Source organism: Populus nigra, chromosome 4 (genome assembly GCF_951802175.1).
Source record: "Populus nigra chromosome 4, ddPopNigr1.1, whole genome shotgun sequence".
Lineage (NCBI taxonomy): Eukaryota > Viridiplantae > Streptophyta > Magnoliopsida > Malpighiales > Salicaceae > Populus > Populus nigra.
The window spans coordinates 14,451,510-14,463,918 of record NC_084855.1 but is presented as its reverse complement, the minus strand read 5'-3'; the positions used below and the strand labels follow the sequence as shown (position 1 = coordinate 14,463,918).

Below are 12,409 nucleotides of genomic sequence, written 5' to 3'. Positions count from 1 at the left end.
GGATTCTCTTATACTTAAATAAATATCTTTTTACAGAGAAAAAATACAATAATATTCTAAAGAGAGATGTTCTGAAAACATATATATAGTAGAGAATGAAGATTGTGAACATTTATTCTGAAGATCTCGTGGTGTATTTATAGCTCATAAATCTTTTTTTTGTAAAGAAAAAAGATTAGATGTAATCTTTTCTTTGTGATATTTTAAATTACATTATAAGTTATATTTCACTTATTTTATTTAATTAAAAGATTATGAGCTATGCGAGACTTAAGCCCCCATGACTGGGCCTAACATACCGCCAAGCTTCCTCTTGGACATGCTTATATTTTTAGGCATGATAAAAAAAAAGGGTGTTAAGGGTTTTTTTAAACCCGTTAAAATTGGGTTTATCAAATATAAATACATTTCATAAGTACAAGTGTAGCCTTCTATCCTTTTAAACGACTTATGTAATTATTTTACATAAATGATAAGTTTGTTTAGTGAGTAGAGATCTACTCAACAAATAAATCAATCACTTCGCAATAGACTTATTTTTGTTGTCCAAAAACCAGACAAGAGCAAGATCGATTTTCGTTATGATTCTTGTTCATGTAACAACCGCCAATGAGAGCTGTTTCTGGCAAAGCAATTCAAAAACTTGGAGCCAACTTTCCTCTTGTTTGTAATGGTTACATGCAGGGAACGCTGGAGACATCCTGGCAAGAAATTTGAGGACCAAGTTGACTTTTGAATTGGCCATTAATGATTGAAGGAAAGAACAGATCCCCTGGAATTATATCGCAAACAACCAAATAAATGGACTTCAAATATAGGGTAATAATTAATAAATTCATATTAATAACGATATTAATTAAAATCTTCCCATCTCTATTTAATATTATGTGAAAATGATTAAAAACCCTACACAAACATTTAAAATTACATCGATACCGGACCGGATAGATGACGTTTATTTTGCTGCGAGACCTTTTTTTTCTATGAGCTGTACTAATAAAAAACATTTAAAATTAGATCGTTATCGGACCAGATAGATGGCCGTCTTTTGCTACGAGGCCTGTTTTTCGCCGCAAGCTGGACTGATTTTTTTATACCATAAAAAACCAATATTTAAACATTGTCAATAAATTATTTTTTAAAAAAATCAAGTTAATCCCTTAAATTAAGTCATAAATTTTTGTATTATTAAAAATAAATAAATAATTTTATTATTGGAATTTTTTTAAAAATAAATTTATTAGGTAGGGTCCACAGTGAAAAATCAAGGAGTTTTAATGATATCTTATAAAACAATGCAAAAAGACATCATTACCATGATAGATTTTGTTCTACTTTCTCATGTAGATTACAATCTCTATTCTTTAGTATTTAAATATAAATCCAACAAAATTTGTCATTATTTAACTTAGAAAAAAACCACCAATACAATATAATTTTTGGTAAACCGAAGTCAAAATTAAGAATTGAATCCCCACTTACCCCATCATCTAATCTTGTTGATGAGCATGATGATGATGATGGGCAGTGCCACCACCAATCATTTACCAGAAAAACTAAACGAGAAGAAGAAGAAGAAGAAAAACACAGTCACCAAAGAAAACCAAATCCAATTTGCAACGCAGCAGCAGCAGTCTCAACTTTTCAACTCAGCTGAAGAAACTTTTTATTCAATTGTTTTTTTGCCCCAGCTTATTTAGTTTTTCTGGTTTTTTTTTACCCTCCCAAACCATTTGAAAACCCCAAGAAAGAGAGACGTCTCCTTGATGAACTCAAAAACTTTGATTCCTCATCATCACACCAAATCCCAGATTTTTACTTATATTTTTAATTAACACTCACTCACTAATAAAACAACAACAAATACCCACATTTCCTCTCTTCTCCAAAATCTTCACCAATAAGTCTAAAACCTGGCTCTCTCTCTCTTTTTTTCTTTTTCTGGGTTGCTTATTTCTTAACACCTGTGTTTGTTTTGCATGACTGAATCATGAGGGATAAAATGAAACTGGGTTCTTGGCTTTTCATTTGGGGACTATGTCAGATTCCATTTATTGCAAGAAAAGAAAAGAAAAATCTAGTCTAGTGCCGAATGGGTTTTGCATCTGATGTATTCCATATGCCGTCTCTCTCCCTCTCCCTCTCCCTCTGTTATTTTAAGACATCTCTCTTAGATCTGTTTGCTGCTGTAATTGATCCACCACTTTATTCATGCTCCTCTACTTCTTCCTTCCAAGGTTAGATCATCACATTTCAAGCTTCATATCTGTTTATTTATATGATTTTCTTGATGTTTGAATTCAGCTCGTTGTTTATACTGGTGGGGTTCATGGTCTAGTTTAAATATTAATGGTTTGCTATACACAAGGGGTTCTGGGGTTTTATTGCTTCTGGAGTATGAGAATTTGATGATGTGTAGATACTTGAAGAGTTATAAGGTGGTTGGGAGGTTTCATGGGTTTTGTTTAAGTTGCTTTATGTTGTATGCGCTTATGGTGCGAAGTGAGACAAGCCCTCCATATAAGAGGTCCTGTAAGCCTTTTCTGTGAGGTCTTTATTGCAAAATGGGTAACGGCACTTCTCGTGTCGTGGGTTGTTTTGCCCTTAATGGTAAGAATGGTGTTGATTTAGAGTTTTTAGAGCCACTGGATGAAGGATTAGGCCATTCATTTTGCTATGTTAGGCCGCCTATTTTTGACTCTCCTGCCATTACCCCCTCAAACTCTGAGAGGTTTACAGTTGATTCTAGCACTCTAGATTCTGAAACATTAAGTGGGTCGTTTAGACATGATATGATAGATGATCCCTCAGGTTTGCATAGACCAAACAAGACTTTCCCTGAAACTACATTTAAAACAATATCGGGGGCATCAGTTAGTGCCAATGTTTCGACTGCTAGGAGCGGTAACCAGAGTGCACTGTTTGCTAGTGAAGTGCAAGAGCCTGCTGCTTCATTTGAGAGCACATCATCGTTTGCTGCAATTCCTTTGCAGCCAGTGCCTCGTGGCTCTGGACCTTTGAATGGCTTTATGTCTGGTCCTCTTGAGAGAGGTTTTGCCTCTGGTCCTTTAGATAAGGGGGGTGGCTTTATGTCTGGACCAATTGAGAAGGGGGTAATGTCTGGTCCTCTTGATGTCACTGACAAATCCAACTTCTCTGCTCCACTTGCACGTGGTCGTCGGAGACCCCACTTCCAGCGTTTAGTGAGGAGTGTGAGTGGACCTATGAAAAGCACTCTATCACGAACATTCTCACGACATTCGATGGGCTCAGGTTGGATGCAGAGGGTTATTTTGCACCCTGTGACCCAATTGGCCTGGCAAGGTAGGGAGCCAAAGTTTCGGACAGAAGCCTCAAGGAATTGCCTTGAATCAGGGCCATCAGAGGGCGAGTATGTGAACATTCGCAACTTGCAATGGGCTCATGGCAAGGCTGGGGAAGATAGGGTTCATGTTGTGCTTTGTGATGAGCAAGGATGGTTGTTTATTGGGATATATGATGGCTTTAGTGGTCCAGATGCGCCAGATTTTCTGATGAGCCATCTCTATAGAGCTATAGATAGGGAGTTAGAAGGACTGCTGTGGGATTATGAACATAAATCTTCCAATGATCCTATAAAACCTGAACTGTCGAGGAGTAGAATTGCTGTGGCTGGTTCAGGGTGCAGCAAGGAAGGGCAGCCAAACTCGAGTCAAGTAACTTCTTGCAGTTTAAACAAATTGTGTAATCCTGGAGATGTCAGGGGTCAATCTTCTAATTGTGAGATAGTGGAGGAAAGTGATGTCCGGGGCAGTCGGCAACAAACATCTAATTGTGAAACACATAGCAGCTCAGGCTCTGCTTCTGCCTCTATTCCAACTGCCAACTTGGCTGGCAAAGGAAGGAAAAGCATGCGACTTTATGAGCTGCTGCAGATGGAATCATGTGAAGGATTAGGTTCTGCATCAACCTCAGTGGTTAAAAACCAAAGAAGCAGATCGTGGAATTTTCAACCAAGCTCAGAAGCTTTGGGTTTCAATCAAACTTTGCGAAAAGAACCGTCTAGATCTTGCTCATTGGATAACTGCAAAGGAGATGGTTTTAATCATCGGGGTGAAGAACCTACTACATCAGGAGAAGATGGAGGGATTGGACTTGAATCTGGTAACCAAGGAGGTGGAACTGATCTTTCAGTTTCTGTTCAAAGACAGGGAACGAGAAAGTCTATTATCAGCTCAAAGATCCGGAAAATGTATCGGAAGCAGAAGTCCTTGCGGAAGAAACTCTTTCCCTGGAGTTTTGATTGGCATAGAGAGGAGATTTATGCTGATGAGCGAGTAGTGGAACCCTCTGGACCTAGTAGGAGATGGAAATCAGGAATTGTCGATCATGATGCAGTTTTGAGAGCAATGACTCGGGCACTGCAACACACTGAAGAGGAATATATGGAAATGGTGGAAAAGGATCTTGATAAAAATGCGGAGCTTGCTTTGATGGGGTCATGTGTTCTAGTGATGCTAATGAAGGATCAAGATGTGTATGTCATGAACCTTGGGGATAGCCGTGCAATATTAGCACAAGAACGACCGAATGATCGTCATCCTAATCCAAATTTGGTGAAGGATGACATGGGGTATAAGAATAGATCCCGAGAGTCACTAGTACGTATGGAGCTGGACAGAATTTCAGAGGAGTCTCCAATGCATAATCAAAACAATCAGGTTAATATGATTAACAAGAATAGAGAGATCTCCATTTGCAGATTAAAGATGAGGGCAGTTCAGCTTTCCACTGATCACAGCACAAGTATTGAAGAGGTGTGCTTCTTGAAATTTTCAAAATGGTTATTATTGTGAATGTGCCACAAATGTTATCTATATGTTTGACTTTTGTATGCTCATTTTCTGTACCATCCATCAATTGCATCATGAGTTAGAATAAACCTGAAAATTTACAGCATGTATATATTCATTTGAGTATCAACCGGATAGGATTCCCTTTGAAATCCCAGTGATTCGCCATTTTCTTAAGCAGTAGATCACTTTCTTTCTCTGGTTCTGAAAGATGTGAAGTAAAGGTATCGTGTTGCCAAATTCATGCTCAGGAGCAGAAAAATCTGAATGATTTAAGCTAAAATTTCTGCCAATCAGTTGCCAAACTCTTTGTTGGTTAATATCATTTCATACTTAAGCCACCTGGTTTAAGGATTTTCATAGGGTTAATTAGTCATTAAAATATTTGATGAATCAGTGAAAAAAATAAAATTACTGCTACACTTTGATCATGTTATGCTGTAATTGAAAATTTATCTTGCATTCTTGGATACTTGCTTCAGGAAGTGTTTAGAATAAAGGCAGAACATCCTGATGACAACCAAGCAATTTTAAATGATCGAGTGAAGGGACAATTGAAAGTAACAAGGGCTTTCGGTGCTGGTTTTTTGAAGAAGGTCAGTCAATGTTTCAGCCTTGACTTCTGTTTTCTCTTTGTATTTATCTAGGTGCTTTAAACTTTTCAAAAATCTCGGGATCACAAATGGCCAATTCATCAGTTTTAGTAATTTGTTAACTTGACATGGCTACTCAATGTTCATATAACCATTCCCATCTATACATGTCGTATTTTTTTTCCCGCTAGATAGTGGACTGTTGAAGGCAACCACATTATAGCTGGTCTGTAAATACTAAATACATTGAAAAGGGAAATGCAGAAGTTGAAATATTTCCTCGAATGTCCTACTACATGTGTGTGTGTTTATGCATTTGATTAGTATGTATATCCAATGAACCATTTATCTCTGTATGTTTTCTAGTGATTGTTGGCTTAAATGACCTCAGGAGAGCTGATTTAGGGTTGATATGTGTAAGCTCTCTGTGACATCCATATTTTCCTTATCTCCCACCTAGCAGCGAATCACATTCACAAAATCATGATGGTCTGCTGGTGAAATAGTTGAGGATTTTGAAAGGAATAATATAAATGCTCATTTGGCATAATTTGAATGCCATGGATTTTCTGCTATGCTTTCTTCCCAAATTTGGTTTTATATGCATAATAACCTGGGTCAGTATCTGCTATGTGGTCAATTTGTTAGTTATGGCTGAGCTTTCCCTCGGTATTATCTGTTCTATCAAGTTTGTGTTTGTTCAGCAATTCCATAGTTCGGTAGTGTCTTCAAGTTTCAATCTCCCGTGTAAGAATAATTGCAATGCACTATGTCGAATCAAGGAAAAAAAAAGGTAAGAGAGAAAGAAAAGTTATCCATGTAAGAGAGAAAGAAAAGTTATCCATGACACCAGACTATAATTCTATTTTTATTTTTTGGTTCTGGAATTGCATTTGTTTAAGGTGCTTGGAACTATGTAATTGTGTGTGTTCTTATAATCTGGAGCTGTGAGGTGTTTTGGGTTATGGGAGGGTGCTGGGGATGGGCCTCTGCTGAGAAGTGTCAGTTGTTTTAACCAATTTGAAGAGCAAACAGGATTTAAATGTCACTTCAGCAGCAGGTTTGTAGAAAGGGGAGATAGCTGTATTTATTTATTTTTTATTTTTTTGAAGCTGTAAGGTTGGAAAGGAAGGTTTTCCATGTATTTTAGATTGTTCATGCAATAAGATAGGCCTGAAAAGGGAGTTGAATCTAAATAATTACAGGGAATTAAAGTAGAATCAGGGCACTTTAGTGTGGAGTGATCAACTTGAGTTGCTGAATGAGTTTTGGTCTATGGAGGAAGATTGAATTTTATATTTGCAATCCCACAGCAATGACATGATCAAGTACCTCTGTCAGGTTAGATTTGGTTGGCGAAATCTTATCTTGCAGGCATAATAGAATTTTAGGATTATGAAGGTTGGGGCAGGGGGTTTCTTTATTGTTACTATCATGTTTGGCATGTCAAGGTAATATGCAACTCCATTTCTGTTTGTTTACGGATGGAGTCTTAAAAATCATTAAATGCAATCATGGCAATCAAGAAGCTATACAGCTGACATATTGATTGTTGAAACAAGGGAGTACAGGATGAGATGCGGGATTGAATTTGGGATGCACACTTTGAGAAATTTTTTGTTGTTTCAGTTTGAAACTTTATTTTGCATCATAACATTTCAGTTGATGGGATGTGAAATCTGTCAAGTTGGAAAACATTTCAGTTCTGCTGTTTTGCCCTTTGATAATTATTCCTTATATCATTTAGTTAAGGTTGAAAATGAGCGTCAATGTTTGCTTGTGCAAGTTATTCTTGATGGTCTATTTGAAGTATTCTCATAATATTACGTATCATTCATAGCATTGAACACACTATTCATATCTTTCATATGTTCATTGAAATTAAGGCTTTATGTCCAATAATTTACTCTTGCTAATAGCTTCCCATTTTTAGCAAATCCTGTATATAAGCAGGATGCATCATTTGCATATTTACACATTGGCTTATTTGTTTATCTTTTTGTTAACCAACCTTTATGGATACTGGTTGCAGCCAACTTGTAATGAAGCTCTGCTAGAGATTTTTCAGATTGATTATGTGGGAAATAATCCCTATGTGAGCTGCATTCCTTCTGTAGTTCATCACCGACTTTCATCAAGTGATCGATTCTTAGTTCTCTCCTCTGATGGACTTTACCAGTACTTCAGCAATGAAGAGGTGGTTGCTCATGTCACGTGGTTCATGGAAAATGCCCCTGGAGGTGATCCTGCACAGTATCTCATTGCAGAACTTCTCTTCCGTGCTGCCAAAAAGAATGGTTAGTTGAATAAACTTTCTACCTGTCATTTTAATTTCATGATGGGAAATGAAATATACTGATTTTTTTTTTTTACCTAAATGCTTTGATGGGATGGAGTGGTAGGACATGTACCTTCCAGGAATTGTAGGTTTGGTAATATTTCTATTAATCTAGCAAGTTGTGGTCGTTCCCATTGTGAGGAAATAATGTTTTGTAGCCATGTAGTTTCTTACTTTTTTTTGTGAATGTCCACGTTGAGCTCTTTAAAGCAGTGTCTGTCTGGTTGGTGTATTTCAGTTAAAAAAAGAGAGAGGTTAGAGTCGTGAGAAACAAACGCATACTGCGCGTTAAATTGTTAAAGATGCAGCACCCACTTTGAAAATCTGGCATGAAATCTTTGGCTTGGCTTCTACATCATTTGTTAAGTCTCTTCAAAATTATTATTCAATAGCTAAACTGTAAAATCCCCAGCGGCTGGTAGCCATATTTTCAGTTGAAAAAGCAGTGTCTCCTCGTTGTGTAAAGTTTTGCTTTGGTCACAAGTCTTCACTGACAGTTGCGGAGGAAGAGGATAGCCATTTGATCTTTGCCCTTGATATAGTATTATAGTCGAATCAAAATCTCTTTATACTTCAGCTATATATGAGTTTGGAATTAATACTTCCTCTGCCATAAATTGAAGTCTTCAGCAATTTTCTGATTGTATTTTATTGGAGGTTACAGGAATGAATTTTCATGAATTGCTTGATATTCCTCATGGAGACAGACGTAAATATCATGATGATGTCTCTGTTATGGTGGTTTCTCTGGAGGGAGGAGGGATTTGGAGATCAGCTGGCTAGTTGTTTTCAGTTTACACATATTGCCTCAATAGTGTAATCATTTTCAAGGGAGTGGTAATCATCGATGCAATTTAGAATGACTTTCTCTGCAATATAAATTTTTCATCTTATCATTTCTATTTCAAGTTGAGGAATAGTTTATGCGAGGGCAGAAGCTGATCAGTCCATGCTGCTAGAATGTTGCGATCAGATGCCCCTTTAAGCTTCCAGTATCTAATTATTTTGTATGCCTCATTCATCGTTAAAGTCCTTATGTTCTTACTTTTTTCTCCTTGGAATGGTTTGTAAAATTTTGATGAAAGATTTATTTCCCGCACCGCGCCCCTTTTCCGACCTCACCTCCTTGATCCTTTCCTGGTGGTTAATGCTTTTCCGTTCCCATGATCACCAAATTTTGCTCCAGAAACGGCTTTGTAGTATTTTATGTATTCCAACATTATTATTATTATATATTATATTATAACAACATATGATGTTTACTGTAGTCATTTTCTTTTATTGCGTCTTTCTATACCCAAATTGAGTTAACATTTGTTAAATATAGGACAAATTAAAAAATAGTCCAAAGTAACAAGGATCAATTTTATTACCAATTTAAAGTTTGATTCAAAAGTTATTTTTATTCTTCAACTTTATTTCTTCAATCTTTGTACCTATAATTTTTTTAAAATTTAAATTTGGTTCAAAAAATTATTTTTTTATTTTATAGTTTTTAGATTTGAGATGGAAGAGAGACCTATTAAATTTTAGTGAGGAGAAAGAAAATTATTGGTTTTTATTTATTTTGTTTATTAAAAAAGTTGATTTTGAGGTCAATAGGTTTCGAGTTTCATTTGGTAATAGAATTTTAATGATGGTTAATTTGAATTTTAATATTGTTTGAAAAAAAAAATTGAAGTCGGTAAAGAAAATCTTTACCTAGTTTAAATTTGTGTTCCTGGATTTTTTTTTAACTTGATAAATTAGTTTTTTGATGTTATAAGGGTGTTATTTAGGTGTTTCTTAAAAAAATAGAGTTGAAAAGTGGGTTTTTGACCAAAAAAACTAACCCAAGATTTTTTAAAAATGAGTTAATTTGGAATTATACTTTATGATTTGTTTTATTTGCTTTCTATTAGGTTAATCTGATCTCATGATCTAAGAATAGTGCTTAATGGGTTAATCTGAGTTGATTCGGGTTGTTTTTTTGTGTTATTTTTTAAATTGAAATCTCTCCCAATTTTTGTTATTCAATATTGGGTCAATTAAGAATTGAGTTTCATAATTTGTTTTGATTTATTTTTTATGAGGATATCTTGGTCTAATAATCGGGATCACGAGTTTTAGTATTTTAATCCCTGTTAAATCATAATTTTCATTTTAATAGATTATTTCGGTCTCATGTTCTTCATTAGATTTGCTTTTTATTGGGTTGTCCTCATCTCATGACCCGAGTTGTAGGTTTGGTGGGTTAATTCACTTGATTTATTTATTTTTTTAATTGATATTTATTCATAATTTCATCATTTAATATTGTATTTGATTGAGAATTATGCTTTATGATTTACTTCGGTTTGAATTTTATAAAGTTATCTTGGTCTCATGACTCAGGAATAATGTTTAAAGGGTTAATCCATATTGACTTTACTAATTTTTTATGTTATTTTTTTAATTAAATTTTTTTACAAATTTCATCATACAACATTGAGGTTGACATGATCGATTGAGAATTGAGCTTCATAATTTATTTTTATTTACTTCTTATGAGGTTATCTCAGTTTTATGGTTAGAGCCATGGATTTAGTAAGTTAATTCAAGTTAAATTAGGTCATCTTTTTTTATTAAAATTTCTGTGAGGTTATCTTGATTTCATGACTCGGGTCATAAGTTTGACAGATTGACTTGTGTTGTTTTTTTTTAATGTTTTTGTGATTGATTTAATTTGTTAGTCTTATCTTTTAACATTGAACTAATTGAGAATTGAACTTTATAATTTGATTTGATTTTCTTTCTATAGAGTTATCTCAGTCTTATAACTCGAGTTGCGAGTTTGACATGTTAACTTGGGTCAATTTTTTTGTCATTTGTTTAATTGATTTTTTTTCCAATTCCATCCTTTAATATTGAGTTAATTAAAAATTATATTTTATAATTTATTTTGATTTATATTCTATGAGGTTATTATAATCTCATAACCTGAATAATGGATTTGACATGTTTACTTGAGTTGATCTAAGTCAATCCAATATGTTGTTATCTTAATGTAAAAAAAAAAATGTCATCTTGAAATTTTTTTTAAGTCAAACTATGTTTTTACAGGTTGTCCGAGTTGTTTTTGGACAAAGTAAATTGGGTCACATCAAGTCAACCCCCCCCACATAATTTAGATTTTTTTTCCACTAAAAAAACATTAGTAATATCTAAAATTTCCTTTTTATGTTCAAGAAAAATTTGACTCGAACCATAGTGTAGCGTGGGTCAATGATTTAGTGTAGACTGAGAATTGATGCCTTATTATATACAAAACAAGCTTCCATACCCACGCTTCGAACACTTTTTTGAACAAAAAACGATGTTTTGGTACTAAAATTTAGTGTGTGTGTGTGTGTGACAAATATGTAAAAACGCTAATTAGAGTTAAGTCAATATGGGACATCCCATCAAACCCATGTAGACCCGTGGTCTACATTATATAACTGGAATAACCCGATTAAAAATAAAAAGAATTGTAAAGCTTTTCTAAAAAAATATATTAACTTTTTTAAATTTGTGACCTGAGTCATTAAACTTGAAGCACCCAATCTAGAAAAATCATGAAGTTCAATTCTAAAAAAATTAAATATTAATGGTTGAAATTGAAGGAAAAAAAAATCTAATCATACAAAAGAATTTTAAAAAATAACAATTCAAAAAATAAAGATCAAGATTATTATAACTACCACTATTATTATTATCACCGCCACCATAATTATTGTTAATATTAATTATCATTATAAGTAACAAATAGCAACATTCTTATTGATATTATTACTATTTTAACAACCAACACCACAATCATTATTATTATTGTTGTGGCTATTATTATTATTATCATTATCACTATCACTACAATAATTATTATTAATATTTTTATTATCATCGTTATTCTTCTTCATCTTCTTCTCTCTTATATTATTATTATTATTATTATTATTATTATTATTATTATTATTATTATTTATAATAGTAGTAGTAATAGCAGTATTATTGTTACCACCACAACACCACAACAATTATTATTATTACTTTTTTTTATTAATACTACTGTTGTTGTTGGTATTATTATTATTATTATTATTATTATTATTATTATTATTATTATTATTATTACTATTACTATTACTATAGTCACAACTATCATTAATAACATCATCATCATCGCTAATTTAATTAATATTGTGATTGTTGTTGTTGTCATCATCGATAATATTATTATTTCATCACTATTTTTATAATAATAATAATAATAATAATAATAATAATAATTATTATTATTATTATAAAAATAGTGATGAAATAATAATATTATTGTTACCACCACCACCACCACTACTATCATCATCATCATCATTGAAAAAATAAAAACCATAAACTTGATTTGAAGAATATAATTGAAAATTATAAAAACTTTGACCAAAAAGCCAAAGAAAACAAAAAGAAATCAAAAGAAAATAGACCCAATTGAAATCATTATTATCATTGAAAAAAACCAGACTTGATTTGAAGGATCAAATTGCAAGCCATAAAAACTTTGATAAAAAAAGGACAAGAAATAAGAAATTAAAAGTAAAAGGATTGAATTGAAATATCTTATATATATAAATTAAGAACTAAGGGTTAAATTG

At 33.4% G+C, this 12,409-nt stretch overlaps 1 protein-coding gene across 1 annotated transcript; it reads left to right on the top strand.

Moving 5' to 3' along the window:
* Positions 1–1,409: 1,409 nt before the first annotated feature.
* Positions 1,410–8,862, top strand: LOC133690721 (protein phosphatase 2C 32-like). The gene is made up of 4 exons (XM_062110986.1): positions 1,410–4,796; positions 5,315–5,428; positions 7,458–7,722; positions 8,428–8,862. The coding sequence occupies exons 1-4, from the start codon at positions 2,565–2,567 to the stop codon at positions 8,544–8,546; spliced, it is 2,730 nt and encodes a 909-aa protein (XP_061966970.1). The 5' UTR covers positions 1,410–2,564; the 3' UTR covers positions 8,547–8,862.
* The last annotated feature ends 3,547 nt before the right edge of the window (positions 8,863–12,409 follow it).